Source organism: Athene cunicularia (assembly GCF_003259725.1).
Source record: "Athene cunicularia isolate RWA chromosome 2 unlocalized genomic scaffold, athCun1 chr2_part1, whole genome shotgun sequence".
In the NCBI taxonomy this organism is placed as follows: domain Eukaryota; kingdom Metazoa; phylum Chordata; class Aves; order Strigiformes; family Strigidae; genus Athene; species Athene cunicularia.
Window position 1 is genome coordinate 78963056 of NW_020799095.1, and position 25692 is coordinate 78988747.

The 25692-nt window shown below is 35.8% G+C and overlaps 1 protein-coding gene across 1 annotated transcript in view; it reads right to left on the bottom strand.

The window, feature by feature from the left end:
• Nucleotides 1-3713: 3713 nt before the first annotated feature.
• ZPBP (zona pellucida binding protein) overlaps nucleotides 3714-25692 on the bottom strand; it is a 32788-nt gene continuing 10809 nt past the window's right edge. Inside the window, 5 exon segments of the mRNA XM_026841393.1 lie at nucleotides 3714-3802; nucleotides 10333-10403; nucleotides 10405-10507; nucleotides 15671-15886; nucleotides 17693-17851. Of these exon segments, the coding sequence (XP_026697194.1) occupies nucleotides 3714-3802; nucleotides 10333-10403; nucleotides 10405-10507; nucleotides 15671-15886; nucleotides 17693-17851 (638 nt within the window).

Here is a 25692-nt window from a genome sequence, read left to right on the forward strand (position 1 = left end):
ATGCAATCCAACTAAACGCTCCATTTATTCCTCTTATCAGGCAATGAATTTTCTTCACAGCCTGTGTTACCATGGGTTTTCTGTCTGAAAAAATACACCTTCTGCCCTGTATTCCTGCTGCATTAAAAACAAAATACAAACTGGGGAGACAGCATTGAACTGAATATCACAGACTATTTTTCTGACTTTCCAAGAATTCCAATTTTTCAACACTTTTTGATATAAGTACTACTTCAGAAAGTTTACAACTTGTTCAGTTTTGAAAAGACAGCCACTCCTTCCCAGAATCCTCTTTCCTCTTCAAAAATGCTTACACTCAACCACACTGTATATACAAAATGTGTATTTTCAGTCTTTTGAAATGTCATAGTAAACAACTCCCATCATAGCAGAGAAAAAATAAACGCAACCTAGTATGTTTTTCCAATTGCTCATATATAATAACATGCCTCATCCATTTTATAAGCTTTTAAAACAAACACGGGAAAAAACTCCAAATTTGTATGTCAATTATCAGTTACAGAGAAGTCTAAAGGTTTTGTTGTTTACCTGTTGAGGCTATGTAGAAATACTGATATGGAATATTAATTAAGCAGTAATAGGAAAACACTGACATAATTAGGAGCACAAAAGCTGATGTTCAAAAACAATCAACTCAACCTACCAGAAAATTTGTTATGTTGGTCATTTTAGGTTCATTTGGGGCTAGTATCTATGGTAATGCTACTTCTGTAACACTTTAAGTTTCCTGCATTTAAAAAGATCATTGCTTTTAAGAATATACAGCATAATTAAAGCTATTGTTGAATAGGCAGACTATAGTAATGGAATTGCAAGTTAATCTTCTTGAATACGTATAATCTATCAATCATATATGTTAAGTTTGCCACTCACATTCGTCAGTAATCTTGTCAATTTAGTAGAACTCAAGAGATTAGCCTGCTTCGTTTCTTTGGCAAAAAGGGAAAAATATCACATAAAACAGTAAGCACTCCAGTTCTAGCAGATTTTGCACCATAGAGCACTGCTGCAGGTTTTGAATGAACTGCAGGACCATCTGCAAGAGTGGAGTGTGCTGAGTCTTTCTGTGTGCCTCATGGCAAAGAGGTGAATTTATGAAAAATGGTGAAAACAGGAATGCAAATATCAGTTCATACACAGTGTGGAAAAATAGCCAACACATAGGAGAACATGAGGAAATTCATGTAATTATTTGGGGAATGGAAAAACATGGAAACTTTTTTCCATGATTTTATACACAAATTTTTTTCTTCTGGCTCCAACCATACAAGAGGGTAAATCAAAAATATTTTAGCGGCAAGAGATGTATATTTGTATACATACAGCATGTATGCACTGAAAAATGAGAATTCTTTTCTTGGTTAAGCCAGAATAAGTAATGTAGAAGCCCAGGTTAATACTGTTACCTGAGATCAGGGTTTCTTCCACAGATTGCACCTATAATAAAGCATCTGTACTTGACTGCAATCAGTAAGGAGAGATAACATTCAGAAATACTTGTGTAAAGTGCATTTGTTCATAGTAGGCAGAATTAAAGACAAACATTTATACCACTTATTTTGCTGTTTCCAGTAAGCCTTAAAGGGTGTGTAAACTTTGTGAATTAAAGTGAATTTCACCTATCAGGAGGACCAAAACCCATTGTTTCTATACTCTGCCAAAATCCACAAATGTATGCATGGAGAAGAAAGTCAATACTCTAATGTGTATAATACCCCAGTGAAAACTACATCAGCTTTAGTATTCTCCCTCAAAGTACAGATACAATTCTCTAAATGCCTTTAACTGATGAAATGGTCTGCCAGCCAGAGCTGTTTCTGATGTGCAACAGGAAGATAAATATATAAAACTGTCAAAGTGTTGCTTAATCTGTGTTGCTATTGCCTTAAAAAGCTGCATTCATTTCAGAGGGCCATTCTCAAATTAATTTGCTATCCATACTGTAGGAAGTTCCATATGCTGCTATTACTTGGTATGGTGTTTTTTTAACAAAGTCTGTATTTTCACAAAGACAATACTGCATATTATGCTCTCTCTTTAGCTACTAATAATTCAAACTAATGCTAACTAATTTAGAGCTGTTGTGAGTAGGAAATTATGGAGATAACATGTGGACATGCAGTGCTTCAGCCTACTGTAACGACCCAGTGGTCTGTTCATTTCTAGTTACCACATGAAAATAAATAATAGGTAGCCTTTAGTCATTCTATGGGTTACAGTTAAATAGAGTTTAATTTCTTCACTGCTAAACATTTTTTAACATGCTCTTTCCCAGCTATTTATTTTCAAATAGCATTTGATAAAGAGTTATAATATTCTGCTAGTTATGCTGTTTATACTAGTGGTTGAGCAATAAACAGTGTCACTCCGTAGAATCCTGATAATGCTCGTTTTCCATTTTTTCAAATGCCTTAGTTGCATATGTTTTATATTAAAGTTACTTTAGTTCATTCAAACCAGAAAGACAAATCATACAGTCTTACTAGTTACTTTCAAATGTACTGTTTTCATTTTTTATGCCATTCCCATTATATTTGGAGCTTCAGGCTCTGTCACGTAAACAGTATATTAGTGGGATGCTTACAGTATAGTATCTTAAGATAATGCATCATATTGAAAAAATACTTAGATGTAGCACAGTATTTCTTTTTACTCCTTTTTTCAGAGTAGGGTTCCTGAAGACATACATATTTAAACCTGTGATCCATATCTGTGCTTGCAAAAACAAACACCTGCAAACCCCATTTTTCAGATACGACAAAGAACTAAAAATCGCCTTCATATCTAGCTCATTTTTATACATGAACTAGATAGGGAAAAGAGCTAAGGGGAAAAAAGTGTATCAACTCCATAATATTTATTTAAAACTTCACAATTTGTGTGGGGTATGATCTGCAGAGACAAACCAAATAAGTTTTTTAACAGGATTCTGTTACTGAATACCAATTTAAATAAGGCTGTTAATAAGTGACAATGACAAGGAATGCATTGAGCCAACCACTTAATAATTCTCAACAGTCTTACAAAAGTAAAGAAGATGAGCATCATAAGAAGTACGTTGGTATTTTATGTTACTGTTTGTTTTCTTCAGGTAAGAGCAAAAGTGTTATGCTCAACGTGGTGTCTTTAAAGGTGGAACAGATGACTGACCCAAGTGGAATTTTACATTCTTTGGAAAGAAGTTACCAGCTGGTCAGTAGTGATATTATAATTCATCTAGAAAGAAAGCTTTTAGGATGTTTCTGCATTTGAGACTGCACTGCAACATTCATGACTTTCAGTGATGGATACACACTTTTAACTGTTCACTATAATCCTCTTAACCAACAACTGAATGGACAGGTACATGAAAACTACAATATAGACTCCTTACACCAGTCTGTGTCGAGAGGGGCTGAGGTCTATCAGCAAAGGACTCAGTATGCAAACTACCTCTACTTTTGTATTCTTGTTATTTAAATGGTTAGTTGTCTCTATTGATATTAACCTAGCAGATATTCTAAAGACCTTAAAAATGAAGTTGTCCTATATGGTATGACCTAAAATGTTTCATCAATATGTTGATGAATCATTATTTCTTAAAAACAAGTGCATTCTATTGATGTAACTAAACCAAACTGTATACACTTTAAAAACATTTATCCATATTACCATATTAAAATACCTAAGAGCTATTGAAAATACCTCAGCTCTTAGCACTTTGTTGCTCCATATATTGAACTACAGTTGCACAAAGACTGAATTCCATTGCTAGGATTGTATGTTCCTGGGTTTCATACAACTATGGACCAAAAAAACAAGGAAAAATGTGGAACTTAAGTGAGATTAGATAGATAGATAGATTAGATAGATAGATAGATAGATAGATAGATAGATAGATAGATAGATAGATAGATAGATAGATAGATTAGATAGATAGATAGATAGATAGATAGATAGATAGATAGATAGATAGATAGATAGATAGATAGATAGATAGATAGATATGTTTAGAATGCATCTTTATCTATTTGAAAAAAGATGAGATTTTCTTGCAGTATTCTGCTAGTTGATGATGGAAAAATGTATATATTTTATACATCATCTATTTATTAGAACGTATTTTTCTATTCATCACTTTTCACTCCATCTGCTTACCAGGGATATGTCCATCAATTACATTTTAGTATGGCCTATATCCAATAATGTTTTAAATAAACTACTATAGCTGCTTTTGTAAGTAATACAAAATGAAACTGAAATCTAAGCTCTGATAATTATTAAGAAGTAGTGCAAAAATAGTACATCAAACCAGAAATCAGTGTATGATGCAGAACAAGTGTTCTGAATGAAACATTTTTTTCCTGTTGGATCATGTTATACCATTTGATGAAGTCTGTACAATCATCTGCAGAATGACTTCATCACAACAGACTAACTCAGCATTATATTCTTGGCAGAAAACAGCAGAATTTGAGCTAATTCGCTATGATTATCCTGAATTGTACTTCAATTTGGCAGTGGTAGCCTTTCTTTAGCATAGATCTTTAATTAGCAGCATCAGTATCCAGTACGCAGAGGTAATTAAGACCTTCCTTCCTTTTGCAGAGTCAGCGCTTACCTGGCTATTGGGTTTTGCCTGCCTTAATAATGACTTTTTAGTCACTATGCACAAACCTTCAGCAGAATTTGCTGGATTTGGTTTGGTTTATCTTCATTTGTTGAGGCTGGCAGGATTCACTTGATCCCCAGTGGCTCTTACTAACTGGCCTAGCATTTTTTGACACTGCTACTGACTGAGAGAAGAAGAGCTCTGCAGATTATGCCAAAATCATGCCTTTTTTATGTATTAGTATAGACAGACCAAGATGGCTTTATGGGAAAGAGAGCTTTACAAATACATGTAACTAAAGGCATTTTCCAACCTTTCTGTCTGGAAAACCAATCATTTTGTGTACCAGAGGAATAATTCTACTCTTTTTATTGACTATTATAGCCACATTTCTAGTAAATCATTCAGAATTTTCAGTTTATTTAATTGGAGCAAGGTAGACTTCTCTTACAATGGGCTAAAAAGTTTGTTTCTCAGAAGCGTCATCTGTTTGCTATCTAGCAGAAAGCACAAAAAAGAGAAATTAATCTGAAGTAGGGACCTGTAGCCTATTTAGCCAGCTGATGAAAAGTTTCTTTAGCAGATAAACTTGTTTCAGCTTTTTCACTAATGGAAAACTCCTACTTGTATACCTTCACTTTGAAAGTATAAACATCTTAGCAAAATTTTCTATCTTTACAGTGTATTTTATATAGTTGCCACTTCACACCTCACAAACTGAAATGCACACGACAATTTGTTCTTGCACCCTATAAGCTATTATTTTGCACTCTCTTCTGATGTTTAGGACTATTACAATATTCTCTTGAATAATGTATTTCTTTTTCAAGTTCCTGTGTATCAGTAATATAAATAATCACCATGTTGTGAGAGAAAGAACTGAAGAAAACCAAATTAGAACTGACTATTCAGTATCTAGTCTACTAAAAATAACACAGAAATCAAGCTCTGCAGAATAGTAATACAGGACAAAAAATATTTCATAAAGCTAGTACAGGGTATGATAGCAAATTGTCTCTCCACAGAAGCCATAAGAAACATACGACATTTTGTACTGTATTAATCTCACAGCTGCATCTGATTAAAAAAAATAAAATTATAAAGCAGGAGAATTGTATTCAGAAATTTTGATGCTGTGAAAGTGACTCAATTGCCTATGTTAAGTAAAATTTAATGCTGGATCATACCTCATGTAGCTGTTACCAAAATATTTAATTAACTTATCCTAGAATAATGTGCTTTATTTCACATAAAACAGCACTCCAAAAGCATAAAAACTTTTAAGATAAAATCATATGAATGTATTTCTAAGATGTTTGTACTCATCAATTCTGTTTATTCAAGACTGCTTTACAGAGGCAGAAGACAAAATGGAATTATTAATCAGCAGTAACTCCATGTCTTTAAGTCTTTGCCTTGTAGTAAAGGGTTCTGCCTGAGGCTTATCTGGTACCTGATGAACAAAATTTTGATATGTTTTACCAGCAGTGTTTTCTGCCAGAAAGATTTCTCTAAAGATAGATACATCACAGAGTGACTAATCAGGTTAACGTGTTTAATTGACTAATTCAGAAAGAGATTTAGACCAGAAATGGGAGTAGGTGAGACAATAGCTCAGTATTTAATGCCATTTTCATATAAAAGCAGATGGGAAAAAACAAATGAAGATATACTATGATATGAAAGAACATGAGACTGAAGCATGGGGAAGAAAATGAATGCACGTTTTAATACAGGAGATTTAGATTGGTATATGATGCAGTAAGTGAAAGAGTTATGCTTGCTGCACAAATTGTGTAATGACAGTGTGAAATAAATGATGCATTGTTCACAGAGCACTGCACAACAGCATGGAGGAGCTGCTAGAACACGACATGAAACTAGATAAGAGAGGAAACAGAACGGGTGTAACTGAACATGCAGATATTTTGCTGTATGACAAGAAAATAGAGTGGGTTTTTTTATGAAACATGCAGAGGATATGCATAAGTTTGTTTATTTCTCCATGTTCTTGGGCCTGCTCCATAACCTCTTCCATTCTATCATATCCGTACCAAGACCTGGAGACTAGAAGCAGTCACACTATTCAACGTTTAATGTACTTAGATTAGAAAGTCTGAGTAACATCTGTTTCCATCTTCCTAAATAGAACTGGCCCATGAAAGGGTCATGCAGATGATAATGGGAGGTTTGCAATGTATCTGTGGTGATACCCTATGACTGGTACTAACCTGTGACTGTTAAGAAATGTATTAGAAATTTTTCAGAAAAATAAAAAAGAATCCAAGAAACCACAGAACAGCTGATCAGACTTCTATACTATGTAAAGAATTCATGAATGAATGCTGAAACACGTGCAGGTAAGCGGAAAGTAATACGATTCAATGTTGTCTTCCAATGACGATAAACACATAATTAATTTGAAAGCACCTGATATGGCAGCACATAAAAATGTAATAAGCTACAGAAGACTATGATTAGAGTGAAATTTAAAACCAAATACTGAATGATGCTTAAAAGGGAAATAAGAGTTGGAGAGAAATTGCTAAAGGGATTACTCAGGATCTTGCTATTAGACAGACTATACTAAAAATTTCCGCTAACAAGATTATCACAAGAAGTCCCAATGAACTATGCTGACAACAAAACTGAGAGAAGCTGTGAATAAGAACAAGATTTAAATAGAGAAGAAATAAAAGAATGCAGAAGGCCTGTATATATTTGATTAAGGAGGACTGCGAGCACAATCAGTCACAGTGAAAAGGGGAAGTGTGGTGCTGTTAAATCATTTGAGAGAGGTTCTTACGATCAAAAGAAAAGCACTAATGATGTAAAAGGCACCGGTAAGATCTCATCTGAAATAGCATGTTAATAATCACCCCTGTGCAAGAATATTAAACTCAAAATAGGGCATCTGAGATACAGGTTTATTGAACGCAAACTCTTACAAAAGCAGATAGAAAGTAGTTGACTTGTTCTGATTATAAAATAGTAGACAAAATCTACTTAAGCTAAAGGGCATTCTCCCAGTCAGGGCAAATGAGTATGAAGTTTCCATGAATTAAATACAAACCAAGAGTAGCCAAAGAGACCAGAACACCCAAATAATTCTAAAATGGACCTTAAAACTTTTTTAACTGGACTACAGGACCTGGTTCCTGCAACCACAAAGGAAACTATCGGATAATCCAGAAAGTTGAACTCTGCTGTATTTCCATGGAAATGTGTTATCAAAATGTTTCTATAAGTGCATATTTTGGTAAAAGCTCCCTCACTAACAAAGGTACAGGGAAAATAATTCATTTTCTATTTAAGTAACAGATATAGGGATTTTAGAAAATCAAAACTAATATTCCCATGTTAGCATGGGTGTCCTGAGAACTACTGCATGAAGCTTGAGGCACTGAAAACAAACATAGAGAACTTATTATAGTGGACAGTAATCAAGGTCTATCAAATATGGCCAAAAAGACTGAACTTGAGGTGGTTTAATTCAATGAAGACAATATCAGAAAAATTACATGGTCAGATTCTTCTAAGATATGCAAAAGCTATTTCAAAGAGAAAGTTAATGGAATAATTTCTAGATTTAGGAATCTTGTTCTGAGACAGAACAAGAAGTAACAGGTATAAACTACATCAAGGGCAATAACATAAATATCTTAGAAAAAAAACTTTCCAATGGTGAGGATGTGCAGTACTTAGTCATACTTCCTTGGGACTCTATATAGTCTTCTGAGGTTTTAAAGATTATGCGGGACACATCTGTAGGAATATTGAAGCTCATATCTTGCCTTGAGGTAGAATGGTAAGCAGAGGACCCTTTCAGTTTTACTGCCTATGATACAGTGTTTCAGATTCTGGGAAAGGAAATTACAAATTTTACCAAGAGGTCAACTAAGGAAGAGAGTGTATGTTTGAGCGTGCTGACAGAATGACATCCTCAACTATGGGAAGTAGTAATCAGTCAAGCTTCAGGACTGACTGTTTCAGATTCTTGGGTAGCTCAGATGTGAAAGTTTGCCCCTGTATCTGCCTGCCAAAGAGGTGTCTGTTACGACCCCAGCTGAACAGCGATCAGCTTCTTGGGTTGACACTGGTGTAGGGCTATGTAGTGTTTCTGTCCAGTGCAGGTGGTAAAGCTGGCATGGCAGCTAAGAAAACGGGTTTTTTTTACTACTTAGTGACCAGAGCTAAGATGAAAGTTGTGTTCTGAAGAAAAAAGATACACAAATTAGTTTGGAATGGAGTAAGATATTCTGGGAGAAAGCTCCAAAAACCCCTGCAGTTCATACAAACCAAATCATTCTAATGAAGACATGCTTTTCTAAACTTGATTTTCATGTACCTGTCCTTGAAATCATGTGCAACAATATTCTGTATTACATTAAATTTAATAAATCTGATATTTTTATATATCCCTTCCAGATTCTTGTCACTCTTTGCTGGAAGACATGGACCAAAAATTTTAAGTTCCTTCTGATGAAGACAACAAATCAGAAAAAATTATCACATATGGAACCATTTTATATGTCCTGCAACTTTAGAGTTGTCTCTATATTCTTCCACACTCTTATTATTTCTTTTCAAAGTGTATTCCATTCTGTAAACTGTTATTCAGTATGTAATCCAGTGTTTCACCATTTCTAGGTCTGTAGAGAATCATCTGTCAAAAGCTTGACTACAGATTTACTCTCTCTGCGTCTTGTCTTCCATTGCTCCCTTGAGACTTCAGGCTCAGTATTTGGTAATCATATGAATAACCTCTTCTTGGATGAACTGCAATCTGAAGTCACTCTTTAAAACACCAATACATTCCTTAGCATCTAAGGATGGTAACATAGAATTGTAGAATCATAGACTGGTTTGGGTTGGAAGGGACCTTAAAGGCTGTCTAGTTCCAATCCCCTGCCATGGCAGGTACACCTTCACTGGATCAGGTTGCCCAAAGCCCCGTCCATCCTGGCCTGGAACACTTCCAGGGAAGGGGCAGCCACAGCTTCTCTGGGCAACTTGTTCAGTGTCTCACCACCCTCTCAGTAAAGAATTTCTTCCTCTTAGCTAATCTAAATCTACCCTCTTTCAGTTTAAAACCATTATCCCTCGTCCTGTCACTACAGTCCCTGATAGTGTATCACTTATTTTAATATGAGAATTGACAAAAATAAAATTACCAAAATTCACTCCTCCCCTTTCCTTATTCTTCCAAATGAATCACAGTTACAAATCTAACTTTATTTTGCAAAGCTATACAGAGTGACTATCTATTATTCTTACTTTACTCAGATTTGGAATGTAGAATTTAAGTTTGTAATTAGATTAAAGCATTGCATTATTATGCCCCCTTTTATAAACTTAAGAACAAAAATAATTGTCTTGTCTCACCATAAAACAGCACTTGAAACACACCTTGTCAGATTACAGATTTTCTGTGCTAATTCCAAAAAACCCTACTGCTATCTAGAGGACTGATCTGATTGATTTTAATTTAAATCAGTCCACAGAAATTGTGAGTCTGGCTTAAAATCTAAAACAGGGTCTTACAAAAGTTCTAGCAAAGTACTAAGCTGATCTAGTACTGGCTACCTTGACAGACTTGACAGGATCACAGCCCAAAACAGTATGGCATAATTTTATAAAGTAGCAAAGTACTGAGTTTAATGAGATAAAAAAACACTGTAACAGTACTTAATACTTTGTATGATAAATGCATTTGTCACCACAACACTCTGGACAGTCTGGGTGGACTCAAGCATTCATTCCATACCCGGGAGAGCATACCCTGTACCATTTGCAGAGTGCCTTCAATGTAGTATATTTGAGGCAATGGTTCAGAACTTTCCCTTCCCTTCTGTTTTAAGCAATAAGTTCCACTTATTGCTTGAAAAAATCTCTCTGTAAGATGTTTTGCCAAAATTGAAACAAATATTTTTTTCAGAATCTTTGATGGAAAGAGGTCAGAATACAAGAAAAGATAAAAGAATGTGAGTATGAGTTAGGATAAGATTTAAAGGATGTACCAATAAATCTTTTGATTGTAGCTGAATGGAAACAAGGGGACAGTCTGTTATTCTTGAATATGTTGGTTTTAATGTCTAGATAAACCCTGAGCAATTAATGCAATGTCTTTGAAAGTGCTCAGGATTATAAAAATAGGACTCTTAAAAGTTAATTCATGGTAATTTTGCCTACATCAGGCATCTGTAGCTCAGCATCAATAGACTTGCAGCCTCCCCATCTAGACAGGTACTATTATTTAGGTCCACTTATATTTCAGACATACTTTCCACCCTTATTATCTATTTCTATTCAATAAAAAGAATATGTCAAAGGATTCCTGAAGCCAGGTTAAATAGGTGGATTATCACTATTCTTCTTATTATATCAATTAAATATAAGCAGAGAAGACTAATTTCCTTACTCAAAAATATTTGCACAAATACAATCCTAGATAGGAAAAAATTTTCCTTTCAATCAGTGCAGAACCAGCAGCAAAGAATTGCAGAAATGTTGGGGTACAAGGGAGCTCTGTTACATCTGATCTACTCCATCTCCCTAGCCAAAGGCAATGTTTACTTTTTTCAAATCCTTTATTTTCTCAGGAATTTTGGACCACTTTTTATGAAGTGTCTTCCACTGGAATATTAATTATTTTAAGTCACAGTAGTTAAAAGTGTGACTTTTATCTGGCTGAAATATATAAAATATATAACAAAAAGTAGACCCATTAGCAGTCTGACAAAGTCTAACAGTAAATAGTATCAATGCTTCATATCCAGAGAGTGCTTCATTTGTATACAGGGATTAATTATATATATAGAAAGCTAAGAAGAAAAAGAAAAATACCCCAACACTTTAATAGGCTTGCATGGTTCAGTACACACACAAATTGACAAAACCAAATTTATTCATGCTCTCTTAATTTGATACTCTTGTCTGTACAAAGAAGATGAACTTTGATCATGAGCTTTCCCCACAAATTCAGGGTTTTTTTTAGTGGACAGGATAGAAAATGCTTAATGAGTACAATGTTATTTTAGACTCCCTCGCCCCTCTGCTGGAATCCCAAAGCATGATTTGCATGCCCGTGATTTCATGGTATTCCTCCTGTACTTCCTTTCTCCTTTCCCCTTTAAGAACCTCTGAATTAACAGTTAACCTACTAAGCAAGACTATGGCTTCTGTTTCCCTACCGTAAAAGCCAAACACCATCAAGCAGCTAAAATTCAGCCAGATCAATGATAAAATCACTGAAATAATGGAAAGACACTCCCACTGCAAAACAGCATGTTTGATATTTATAAGACAGTACATGTTTAAAATTTCCTGATTTTTCTTGCCCCTTTTCATACTTTCTAATTACAGACTGATAGTGTGATCTGCCTTATCCATAATGGCAATAAAATATTAGTAATTTTAACTGATACAAATTTTATTTCCACTAAAACTTTTACATTCATTTATTAATTTACTAAACAAAGTATGTTTCATTTTTTTATGTTATTATACTTTATTGTGAGAGTACCTTATTATGTCAGTTGCCTTTTTATTCTAACTGTACCTTGTTTAGTCTATGAGATGCATCACAAATGATTTGCTGACACAGTCTGTTGTGTTTATCTAAGGAAGCAAATCTAACAAAACATAGTCTGTTTATAGAAGAACAAAGTCAATGAGATTGACTTTTTTTTTTATTTTCTGGTTTAAGATACTAGTCAGTTCTGATGTAAGTATTTAGGACTTTTACCATATTTCTTGCAAAGTTTTAAAGAAATCATAGGGCTTGTCCTCTTATAGATATTGCATGTCTATTTCTAATTTTCAGTAGACTTAAATATTTCATGGGAACTGTAATTTATTTGTAAATTCTAATAGCAAGGAAATGTATAACTCTGGACTCTTCCCAGATTTATAAATACCTGAATCCTTTCAAAACAAATAAACTACTCCCTCTCTGATTACCTGTCTGCCATTGTGGTTTTACGAAGACTCAGGTTTTAAAACAGTCATCCAGAAACCCTAACAGTTCCAGCTTTTGATTGTTTCTGCAGTGGACTCATTTTCTCTCACAGTAAATCAATCAATCAATCAATCAATCAATCAATCAATCAATCATTATCAATCAATCAGGGCACTGTCTAGTTCTTTTTAAGATTTTCCCTGCTCCCACCCCCTGCACAAACACATCAGTTTCTGAGTGTCACCCACTCAACCCTTTACATCTTGTAGTAATGCCTGTGACACACAGAACTGAAGGAAGACTTCCAAGTATGTACTGAAGAAAAAGCATAGTTACATTTTAGTAATCCATTTGCATGGGTCCACATTCCTCATCAACTGACTAGTACTAACATGTTATGGTGAAAGCTTGGGAAATAGTTAACAAAGCTGCTGGACTGCTCTCCAGAACTGACATTAGAGTAAGGTGCCATGTAAGTAATGGAAGTAATTCTGAAACACCAACTGCTACTTAGAAAATAAAAATTACTTTCTAAGACTTCAAGCTACTTAAGAACATGTAGTTTACCAGTGGGTTGTATCAAAGTTTACATCCACCTAAATCTCTAACTGGATAACTTCTCCTTCTAGTGCTCAAATATTCTGTAAAACCTACATATTGGCTAAATCTCATTTATGTAGTCTCAGTAACCTTAAAATGAACCTTAACTAACTACACTATCAGTAAAGAGACTCTTCAGATATGACAGTGCTATCCACTTGTCATGGTTAACCCCAGCCAGCAACTAAGCACCACACAGCCACTTGCTCACTCCTTACCCCTTCCAGTGGAATGGGAAGGAGAACTGAAAAAAAGTAAAACTCATGGGTTGAGATAAGAACAATCTAATAGCTAAAATAAAATATATTTTTTTAAAGTAATAAAAAGGAATATAATTTTTAAAAATAAATAAAACCCAAGAAAAGACAAGCGATACAGAGTGCAGTTGCTCACCACCCACTGACTGATGCCCAAGCAGCGATAAGCCCCGCCCCACCCAGCTCCCCCCAGTTTATACACTGAGCATGTCGTCCTATGACATGGAACATCCCTTTGGCTAGTTCAGGTCAGCTGTCCAGGCCATGCTCCCTCACAGCCTCTTGTGCACCAGCTTCCTGGCAGAGCATGGGAAGCTGAAAAATCCTTTATTTAGGATAAGCAGAATTTAGCAACAACTAAAACATCAGTGTGTTTTCAATGTTATTCTCACACTAAATCCAAAACACAGCAGTGTACCAGCTACTAGGAAGAAAATTAACTCTATCCCAGCTGAAACCAGGGCACCACTACAAATAAAGTTTTCAGAGAAACAAAACTAATAGTTTCATTGTTTTTATATGCAATGATATTTAATTTTCATGAAAATTAAAACTGGAAAGTGGAAAATGAAGCAAATTGAAACACTTTGTTCAGAAAGGGATTTTTTTCAAATTGCATGTCTTGCTACACAGTGACTAAGCTAATATAACATATGAAAACAATAGCTTTTTTAGAGCTGAAATAATTAGATGCAGTAAGTTCAAGAAAATATTGCAGATGTTCTTATATACATTCAGCTCAACAATCATAAATGACATCTCTTCAGATTTTAGGTATCTCTTTTGATAACAAAGTACTTCAAGTGAACTGAACATTGGAAGGGAGAGCCACCCTGCAGGAAGACCTGGATAGGCTGGAAGAGTGGGCTAACAAGAACCTTATGAAAGTGCAGCAAAGACAAATATAAGGTCTTGCACCTGGGAAAGCATACTCCAGGAGTGCAGCACAGGCTGGGATCTCCCTGGCTGGGGAGCAGCTCTGCAGAAAGGTACCTGAGGGTCCTGTTGGACAGCAAGCTCGAGTGAACAGTGTGCTGCAGCGGCAAGAAAGCCAACAGGATGCTGGGCTGCATCAACAAGGACATCACCAGCAGAGACAAAGAAGTCGTTATCCCGCTCTACTCAGCGCTTGTCAGGTCACACCTGGAATACTGTGTTCAGTTTTGGTCCTTGCTATACAAAAACGATGTGGACAGGCTGGAGAGCATTCAGAGAAGGGCCACAAAGATGATCAAGGCACTGGGAAGCCTGACAGGTGAGGAAAGGCTGAGAGAACTGGGTTTGCTCAGCCTTGAGAAAAGAAGGCTTAGGGGAGACCTTACCACCATGTTCTAGTATTTAAAGGGTGGCTACAAGAAGATGGAGACTACCTTTTTACAAGGAGTCATGTGGAAAAGGAGAGAAGTAATGGGCACATATTACTCCTGGGGAGATTCCAACTGGACGTAAGAGGAAGAACTTTCACAATGAGAACAATTAGCCTTTGGAATAATCTCCCCAGGGAAGTGGGGGATTCCCCAGCAATGGACCCTTTCAAGATTCGGCTGGACAGGGTGCTGGGCCATCTTGTCTAGACTGTGATTTTGCCCAGAAAGGCTGGACCAGATGATCCTTGAGGTCCTTTCCAACCTGGTATTCTGTGATTTGATAATTTTTGTCAACTGAGTTTTACCCAGGTCTCCTTTAGTCTCCTTTTGTTTTAATGAAATGGAAAATTATGAAAATTATTATTTTATTGTTGCCGCTTAAAGAAGGAAAAGTACTGAGGTTCATCTATTTTAACTTTAGTTCTTGAAAATTAGACACCCAGCCTTAGTCTGTCATTTGGAAGCTATTTATAAAGACCAAGGCACATCCATGGAGTGATTTATACACCTGTTGTATAAATGATGAAGGTCATCTGGAGAGTTACAGAATGCACTGTATCACTTTCCTTCCTATGTTAGTGTGCAACAAGGGACATGGTAATGTTTTATGATACAAAATTAAAAACACATTGATCTACCCACAGCTATAAAATGTTCTAATGCTCTTCTGAAATAATATAAAATATGCACTTTTGAGTAGATTAACTATCTTTTTGCTATTGGCATGAATTTCACATGCAATACTTAGAAGCATTTTCACAATCAAGAAACTTTTTTATTAGACACTTACAGTACTTTCTGTATATAAACAGTAAATACATTCCATTAACTATAAAAATTCTAATCATTCTTTAAAAACAAGGCAGAGTTTTACCTGAAAATATAAAGATTTCATTCTGTAGACCTCCTCTCTGCATTTTTACATTATGGCATTCTGACTTAATTAATGCAAACTCACAAGAAAGTTCAGCAACAAATTCGCTTAGTATCTGAAGCAATGCCTTCTCAAAAGAAGTGTTACGAGAACTGTTGCACGAGGCTGTGTGATACCAAGCTGTGAACTCATAGTAATTTTCAGGATCAGAGTAAGCTGCAGGAAAATATGTGCAAGATGATGAGGAACACAAATGAAGTAAAAACAAGAGAATTAATTTGTGGATTTGGAAAAAAAAAAAAAATAAATTGCCAATTTAAATCCTTAATTTACAAACAAAACCTATTTTGCATACCCAGAGAATTTTTAATGATAAAATAGTGTATGCTGGGTCAACTGTAAACACTTAAAAGATTTTTACAAGCCAACATTCTTATTTATATCCACGGGTAAGTATTATTCTTTATTACTGTCATCTTAAAATTTTTAAACCCAAATGAGATTACAGTAAAGGGATCAGGAATATGAATGCTAAGGTTAAGAAGCATACAAAATACCCTTTAGTATGTGGCACAATATTTCATCTCACACATTATGGGCAGTTATAGTATGTTACATATTTTTTAGTCAACTATCACAGAAGTATTTCAAAGGGCTTAAAATCTGAATCCTCTTCCCCAGAGATCAACAGAAGATGAGCTAAGATGAACAGGAACGCCTTCTCTGTGAGCAGAAGTAACCAAAAGAGCTTCCATATAGGTATGAAATTTACTTTTATGGATGCGTCAGCTACTTCACCTTCACTGCAAAGCAAAATGCACACCTGGACGTCTTTTACAAATAAGCCATAAAAAGCGTGTTTCTAGTTATTTCATGATAACCACTCACCCAAAGTTGAAGATCAACAGAGCACAATGTTAAATAGAAGATAGGAGCAAAAAATGAAGAACAGGGGTCATAATGTGGGTATAATCACAGAAATGAGAAGGGGGCAGTGGGGAAGAAAGAACAAAAGAAGAGAAACAAAACTAGCTGGAAGAAGTAGAACATCCAGAATACGGTGCCCAGTTAAGACAGCTCATAAGATCCTTCACCTTGCTTTTGCCTCCCTCATTTCCTTTCCTTTGGATATGTGTCTGAAACTTGAATTTTCTATGCTGACATTCAGAGTGATCCTTATTGAAGAATGTAAGCCTGCATTACTGAAAACTGTAACCTTTTCCACCAAAACTGTTTCAAATAAACTTCCTCCTTTCCACTTCTGTCAAGCAAGTTAGCTGCTAAAGGCATGGTTATTCTGTATGAAGGCTACTGTGCCAAAGTGAAATTAATTTACATCAGAGTTTAATTTAGGTTATTGTGCTCTACCATGTTTTTAAATGAGCACTGGTACGCATTTTAAATTCAAGATCAGATATAGTTCCTGTTGAAGGCAATAGGAGCTCTTGCCTGCTTCTCCACAAGAATAAAATACCCTTTAAAGAAGAAAAGGAGAGCTAGTAATGAATAAATTATGTTGCCTTTACAATCTTTCACTTTATCAAAGCCTTTTTACCTGCTGACAGAAGGAAATGTAATCAGAACAGGAAAGAATAAGCTACAAATATTACATTGTTAAATGATATGTACTTTAAAAACATGATCAGGTCATAATTGAGGCATTAACATGTGAAATAAATCCATATGGCTATGCTAATCTCATAAAGAATAATTCCATTTAAAATTATGGTATCTTAATGTTATTAAGGATTACTGCCTATTCGTTACATTTCATTATGTTTTATGTTTCTTTTTTAAGACGAACCGTATTGATAAGTTTCTCAGGCAGACACCGAGCTTCATTTAAGGCTCTGTAAATGACTTTAAATGAACTGCCTGGTAGTAACTAATATTAAAAACAATTTCCCAGAGGAACAGAATGTCTTTATCTCTGCAAATTAAATTCTAAATAAGCCTACTTACTTAAAAATAGCAACACATATTTTAAAAAATAAAACTTTTTCAAGGCAACAACACACTTACCTGGACTGATAATTTACCATAAATATATTTTATTATGAGTTTTTTTATCAGGTTGCATTGCTGTTAGATTATAAACAATGGAACAAGTGTAAACTCCACCCAAATTGAAGTGTCTCAGTGTTAAAGTTCCCGTTGGTGATATTTGCACACTGCTGTTTTCTAGTAAACACAATAATTAAATAAATTTAGTTGTCATCATGAGAAAATGCAGAAAATAAGGATCCAAATGGTTATTTACTGTTAAGATGTGCACAAAATAATAATATTTTGGATTATGCTGAAGGCACAGGACGCAGAAACTGAAGCTGATTGGGTGTCTCAGTTCAGCATTATACAAATATGCCTTATTGCTGCTGGTTTTTTAAGTACTGGTTGACAAAGCAGTCCTAGAAACCAGACTTTATTTGATCTCAGGCATCTATTGTCCTCTCCAATAACCACTTCCAAGAGAAAAAAAAAAAGGAAAAAAAAAGGGACAAAGTGGACAAATGTGGAGGATGGAGGAAGCAAACAGTCGATTCAATGTGAATGATAGAGCAAGCTTCAAGTTTATTGAAAGAAATCACACCTTATATAAGCACTCTACAATAACCATGCATACTACTCACAAATCTATTGGATACATGTAAAAGGCTACATTATAATATCCCAGCCCCTTGAGGCATTTCAGGTATGTCACAACATCTTCCCTCTTCTGCCTGCCTTCTTTCCCAAGGTTGTTTTTACCATCATACTCAAGGCCATTGTGTACCTCAGTTTCTCTCTTTGTTAACAGTCCTTTGTTAGCATAACTGTACCCTGGGTTTTTTCCTTTGTTTACCTCAGATGGCTGCAATCAGCTCCTGCAGAGACCCATGGCCTTGCTCTCTGCAAACCATTCTCCAACAGACAAATATCTTTTTATACCTCTATATAGTCAAACTGATTACTAAGCTTTCAGTCTTCAGGAATTGCCTCGTGAATTAGGTGCTGGTGGTGTTTAACATGCAGTAAACTTCAAAGTAGGCAAGACAGGAAGTTCAAGATAAGCAAGTACTGTATAACAGACCTTCCAAAAAATTCTATGTATATGCCAAAATGAGAATCATGTATGTTTAAGATTGTAAAATAATCCTTCTGATATACATTGTTATAGTGGCCAAACTCAACACAACTCCTTAGTTCAAGGCAAACAGGAAGTACGATCCTACTTCAAAAGATAAATCATGAGCATGGCTCTTTAACTAGGTTTTTAAAGGAAAGAACTGCTTAAGGTCAAATGTGTGCACTGATAATGAGCCATACAGTTGTCCCAAGCAGCCCGCCTGTGGGTTACAAGATGACAGCTGATGAGTTGTTTCTTGACTTGAAAAGTCCTCAGGCAGTAACAATATAGATAACAGGTTTCTCAAACAGTAGCATGCAGCCCATCTTGCTGTCAAAGAAAACCTTGGGAATCACTAGATCAGAATCAACTGTAGTAGATTTCAAGGTAAAATACTCTTTTTCATAAAATATTTTGAGAATGAATTTTTGTTTCCATTTTCAGATGTCAGACAAAATTCTTTTTAACATCCTAAATAATTTAGACCTTTTATGTAGAAGATACAAGCTTAGACAATTAGTGTTGTGCAAAAGCAGCGTATTTTTAGACTGAAAAAATCAATGCTAAAGACATGAGGTCTATACTACACACATTTTAGGGCTTTTACTTCAGACCAGTCCTAATCCGATTTTACAGACTGAGCATAATTATTTCTCAAAGCAAATCTTTCTCATTAGCTTTATCCAAAATGAATCCAGTTTGTGCACTCAAAGACCAGACCACAATTCAAACAAAATGTGCTAAGTGAGTACAATCAAGCAATTCACTTCAAAGCCACACTCCTATTCAAACTAACTTGTTACTGTAGATGCATGCTGATCTTCCTGGTATGCGATTCTAAGAAAGATACTGAGAAAAAGATAGCCTGATTGAAGTGCATCTGTTTACATACTTGGCAGGATGGTGTAGGACAACTTTGTTCCTCAATAAATCATTTAGGCTTTTAATTAACTTAATTTTGTCATATATATCACTGTGTTAAAAAAAAAAAAATAATAATCAAGTGCTAGTAAAAGAGTACTACTAGAAAGACTGAAAGTGCAAGTTCTTTGACAAGAATGGTTTGGGATCCCATATAAACCTAGGCTCTCAGATTAATGCCACACTGTCTTTCATTTTTTGGATGATTAAGAGGTTTTTAATCTGATGATGAACTACTCTGGCTGTTAAGTCTAGAATAGTCCAAATAACTAGGATGTTATTTGCTACTGTATACTGCAACAGTTATCAGATTCATAAGATCAGAAAAACAGCATAGATTTAAGAACTATTATAGTTCTGATCTTTGGTGTATGCAACTGCCCTGTGTGGGCCAAAAGCAACAACACCATTAGTTGACTGGATAGCTGGACCACCTTTGAGCTATATCACAGACAGCTTTGCTATAGTTATAAAATGCATTACTGAACTGCAAAGATGACAAGAAGTCTGTAAAAGACAAAGCTTGGAAATCCAGTGAAGAGATCTGGTCGCAAGCATTTTTTGAAAGTACATCAGAAGATCTGGGAAAGTAAAGTGTTCTTCTGATGGACTGAGTCACTGACTTTATTCAAGGTAAGATAAAATTGTATAATAATAAATGCTTCATATACCAGAAAAGAACAGAATTTTTACATAGTAACCATTAATTCTATTATTGTTATGTCTGTGTGTAAAGTATCTTCTTTTGGATCATGAAATCAAGAGCCTGTCACATTGGGGTTTTTTCCTAGTGTTATAAAAGAAACCACACTTAAAATGCCTTGCTCCACAGGATTATTTGGATGAATACTGCCTAATCACATGAGTTTAGGTTCAGTAAACAGACTGTTATCTTGAAAACAAAATTTTTTAAGTGATAAAGCTATCCACCCTTTTCCTAAATCTAATCTTTTTTCCATGTTATTCCTCTCCAGCAAGTTCACTCAGACAGGTGAGCAGGATTTCACATCACAAAATGTGATGTGAATTACATTATATGATTTAATATGCCTCTATTGCACAGAAGGCATTTTCAGAGAATCACAGAATCATCTAGGTTGGAAAAGACCTTGAAGATCATCTACTCCAACCATTAACCTAACACTGACCCTTCACAACTACACCATATCCCTCAGCATTACGTCGACTCTACTCTTAAACAACTCCAGGGATGGGGACACTACCACCTCCCTGGGTAGCTATTCCAATGCCCAACAACCCCTTCCGTAAAGAAATGATTCCTAATACCTAGTCTAAACCTTCCCTGTCACAACTTGAGGCCATTACCTCTTGTCCTATTGCTTATTACTTGGTTAAAGAAGCTCATCCCCAGCTCTCTGAAACCCCCTTTCAGGTAGCTGTAGAGGGCGATGAGGTCTCCCCTCAGCCTCCTCTTCCCTAGACTAAACACACCCAGTTCCCTCAGCCGCTCCCCGTACGACCTGTGCTCCAGACCCTGCACCAGCTTCGTTGCCTTTCTCTGGACACTCTTGAGTAATTCAATGTCCTTTTTGTAGTGAGGGGCCCAAAACTGAACACAGTAATTGAGGTACGGCCTCACCAGTGCCGAGTACAGGGGTAAGATCACTTCCCTGTAAGTTTTTGTCCCTACATTCATGATGGGCAAAAAGTAATGTGATCAAGTTCAGAGGTTCCCTGGAATCAGTGAAAACTGGCATGATTTAAAACAGAATAGAAGAGGTTTTTAAATTTATGCTAAGAGAGGAAGCTATAAAATTTTCCAGGATCCTCAGGAATTAGAAAGATGCCCAACAGAGCTATTCCTGTGAGAATATTTACAGAGACTAAATCCCTTAATTTTCTATACACTTGTATAATTATATTTAAAACTAAGTGTTCCTATATTTCAGTTTCTCTGTTTACTAAAGCCAACAGATTGATTCTCCTTCCATTTCTTTCAGTGCAAAAAAATAGTTACTCCCCATCCTCCCACCCCATCTCTTATTCAGACCAGTTCTATAGCAGAGCATCTTCTGTATTTTGAAATATTATATTAAGAACAAAATTAAATGACAGCAGAGTCAGACCAATGGGCTTTTCAGAAACAGGTTTTTCAGAGATTTAAAAACAGCTGTCAATCCAGATCATAAATTCTAATCTTCAGATTAAACTACTGAGCATGTTCAAATTTAAATATGCAATATCTAAAGATGTCCAATAGGTAAATTCAGTAAATAATTACGCATGTACAGAAGCAAAAGATAACACGGTATATAATAAACTTGAGTTCACCTGAAAATGTTTTTAGGAATGAAACATACTGTTCTGCAGTACAGACATGACTCTGACAGTCCCTCAGGAAACATGTATAAATCATGTATCAGTTGTAAGGATAGCAGGAGTATACAGATATCTACTAAAAGCAGCTTCATATTTCTTCTGATTCTCTTTCCTTCCCTCTTCAAAGAACCGTTTGATATACCAATAGTAGCTTTTAGAATATCTGGGGTTTAGCTTGTAGTTGAGAGGTTGAGTGCAGGTATTTAGTGTTGCTTTGTTTTATAGAACTATAGTGCACACTTTTTTCAGTCCTATGAAAGGACAGTTACAATCTTCCAACACAAATATTCCTTCTATGCATATGATGGGTGGCAGTGTGTATGAAAAGCAGTATTTTCCTGTACGTCCAGATTCCTAGGTTCATTTTCACCAAACTAGAACAGGCCTATTCTAATGTTTTAATCTGTCAGTAAAGATTTAAATGTTTACTCTTTTCTCTTCTATTTAGCTGTTCAGAACACCACCAAAAATGCTGTGTTACGCAGTAAAATTTTAAGATCTAGAATATAAGAAGCAATTATTTTGAAGTTTTTTTCCTCCACTTAAAAATATATTTTGAAAACCCCTTTTTCCCAACCAGCCCAACAGCTGTTTAAAAACTTCAAAGTACAATTTCCAGATCTTAGTACAGAAAAGTCACTGTGCTAAGTGAAGAAAAATGACTTGCTAATTTTGAAGTTGTAATGATTTAAAATTACATTTTGTGCAGTATTTAATTTTTCATTACTCTTTCAACTGCACATGAGTGGAACTATCTGTGAACAAAACTGCTTGTTCAAGAAACAGAACTGGTTTTTAATGGCTACAGAAAGAAGTGTTTATTGATCTTTGTGAGCTTTTACTGTAGTCATGATGTATAATGTATATAGCCAGACAGACTTTAGGGTCACAAACCACCTTCATAGTGTGTGTGTCAAGGGCTGAAAGAGAATCTGATTTTTCTATGACAGACAGTACAATGAGAGGTAGGCTCTCTTCCTACAAATTTTATGCTTGAATACTTGCATTTATTTTGAAGTGTCCCAAGAAGCAGTATATTGTTAGTCCTTCCTAAAACTTGATTCACAGTTCTACATTTCCACTGAAATTATTTTCTTTCTTACAACCACACTGAAAGAGTATGAAATAATACATCAAGCATTGTTTATGAATCCTAATTTCCCACTGTTATAGAGTTTTGCTAGGACAGATATTAGAGACTAACTAGTCACACCAAAATTCAGATAACTTTTACCACTTAGAGAGGATTACACCCATTCTAAAAGGAGGCCAAGTGATCAATTTCTTTTACATAGCAAACATTTAATGAGCTAGAAACTTAGTAGCTTTTTGTTTGGTTATACTTTCATTGAGTAAAAAAAAAAAAATAAAAAAAAAAAGTGGGGGGGACAACAGCCCTAGGATACCAAGAAGTATCTTTGTTGTATTTATCAAAAATTGTGGTGGCTGAAGCTGAAGTCCTCTCATTACCACTTTTAAAAAATATTTTTTTCTTAAACCTCTCTCATCCCTATAGAAAGTTATGTCAGGAAAGCATAAGTTTTCTTCTCTTACTGAAATATTTTTTGCCCCACTGCTGATGATTTGGGTACACTGAAGTTGCCACAGAGGCAAGAACCCCTACCACTATAGCTTTTTTTGCTAATGAACAAAGGTTGGCATAACAACTTGGGATACTACTGAAGCAACCTGCCTGAAGAGCTTTAAACTTATCAACTGGAAGAAGTCTTGACATCTTCACGGTTTTCTGTTCTACACTGTTGAAACTGCAGTTTGAGTAAACAGAAGCCAGAAGAGCGAAAGGGGCAATTTTTGTTAATTGTGAATCAGAAGGTTGTCTTCTGTATGATCAAATTAAGCTCAGCACTTAAACATATGACAATACACCTGATACTGTGTCTGTCATGCATCGCAGACTGGGCATCAAAATACACCAGTTACAATGCAGGACACTCAGCTAACCAGAATATATCCATCCCAAGGGAGATTAGCAGTTTTGTGTAAAACAACACAGCCCACGGGCTTAAGTACAAGCAAAACTACCAATACCAGTTGAAGCAAAAAATGCTAAAAATTATCAGGGCCAAGTCTGTTGTCAGATTCAGAGCAAAAACACAGGGTAGTGTTAGATAACATGTAAATGTGAAATGCTCTCTATGAAGGTTGGCACGTAGAGGATTAAGAATGAAAAATCACTATGGTGTAAATGGTATTTCAGATTGTGCAACACAAAAATACGAGTCCAAGGACAGAGTTCTGATAGACACTAGTATAGACTAAGAGGAGAGCAAATAGGATTTGGAAACACTACCATTGTAAAAAAAAAAAAAAAGAATGGTTCATAGCCCAAAGTGTAAACTAAAATAAAAAATTAAACAGTTTTATAAATTCATCACAATGCTTATTGTTCTTTTTAAAAATGGAATTACACTAAAGGTGAAATGAGACCTACATGGAAGGAAACAAAAAACAGAACTTGATCTTCCTGCTCAGACTTGGAAACATACTGCTGATGGGCCAGTCATGATCTTTAAGCAATATGAGAAAAATAACATATGCACAAGTAGCCCAACATACTCCATGCAGAAACAATGATTTGGGGGTTTCATGCCATATCAGCAAACTAGGACAATTATTTCATTAGAAGCATCTTTCTGAAAAAGAATTTTAAAATTCTCCATGAGCAGATTCTTTAGAAGTTGAAACTGGCAAGGGATGTGAAGAACAAACAGAAACACATGCAATGGAGGAAGGGCAATAAAAATGTTGGCCCCAGACTGAATGGGGCTAAATGACCTAGTGACAAATGACATGGAACATACTGAGGTATGCAACGCTACCTTTGTTTCACTCATTCCTAGCAAAGGCTGCTTTCCAGCTCTGCTCCAACTCCTACCACAGTTTAGGGGAGATGCTACAGGGAGAGAGAAGTGTAGTGTTAGACCCTTACTTAAGTGAGCTGGACATATACTGGTTTATACACCAGAATGAGATATATCTGAGGATGATGAGTGAGCTAATAATGACCGTTGTCTATTTTGATGGTGATGAGGTTCCCAATGACCAGGAAGACAGAAAAAATACATCCATCATAAAACTAGGCAAGGAAGACCACTCAGGGAATCACAGTTCAGCCATCCTCACCTCAGGCCCTTCAAAAATGATAGAACTGCTGGAAGTAATTTCCAAATGCTTGAATGACAAGACAGTGATTGAGAACAGGGAGCATCATTTTGCCATTGGCAAATCATGGCTGACCAGCTGGAGTGTCTTCTGGAATTAAATGACTGCTTCTGAGGATGAAGAGAAAGCAGTAGATGTCATAGACACTGAAAGCCTTTAGCAAGGATTTCAATATGGTCCTCCACCACATCCTTATAGCCCAGCTGCGGACATACAGACTAGATGAAAGATGGATGAAAATCTGTCTGCATCATCATTTTGAAGACTGGTCTACCTCACAGCCAGTTTTGAAGGGCTGATAAAAGCATCAGAACTGCTTAACATCTTTACCGCTGACCTACACCACAGGACTGAATGCCTCCTCGTTCGGTATGCCAAAGACATGCAATTGGCGGGGGGCTGCTACACAACAGGACATGGCTGCCCTTCAGTGGGACCTTGAATGACAGTCTGCCAGAAAACTCATCAAGTT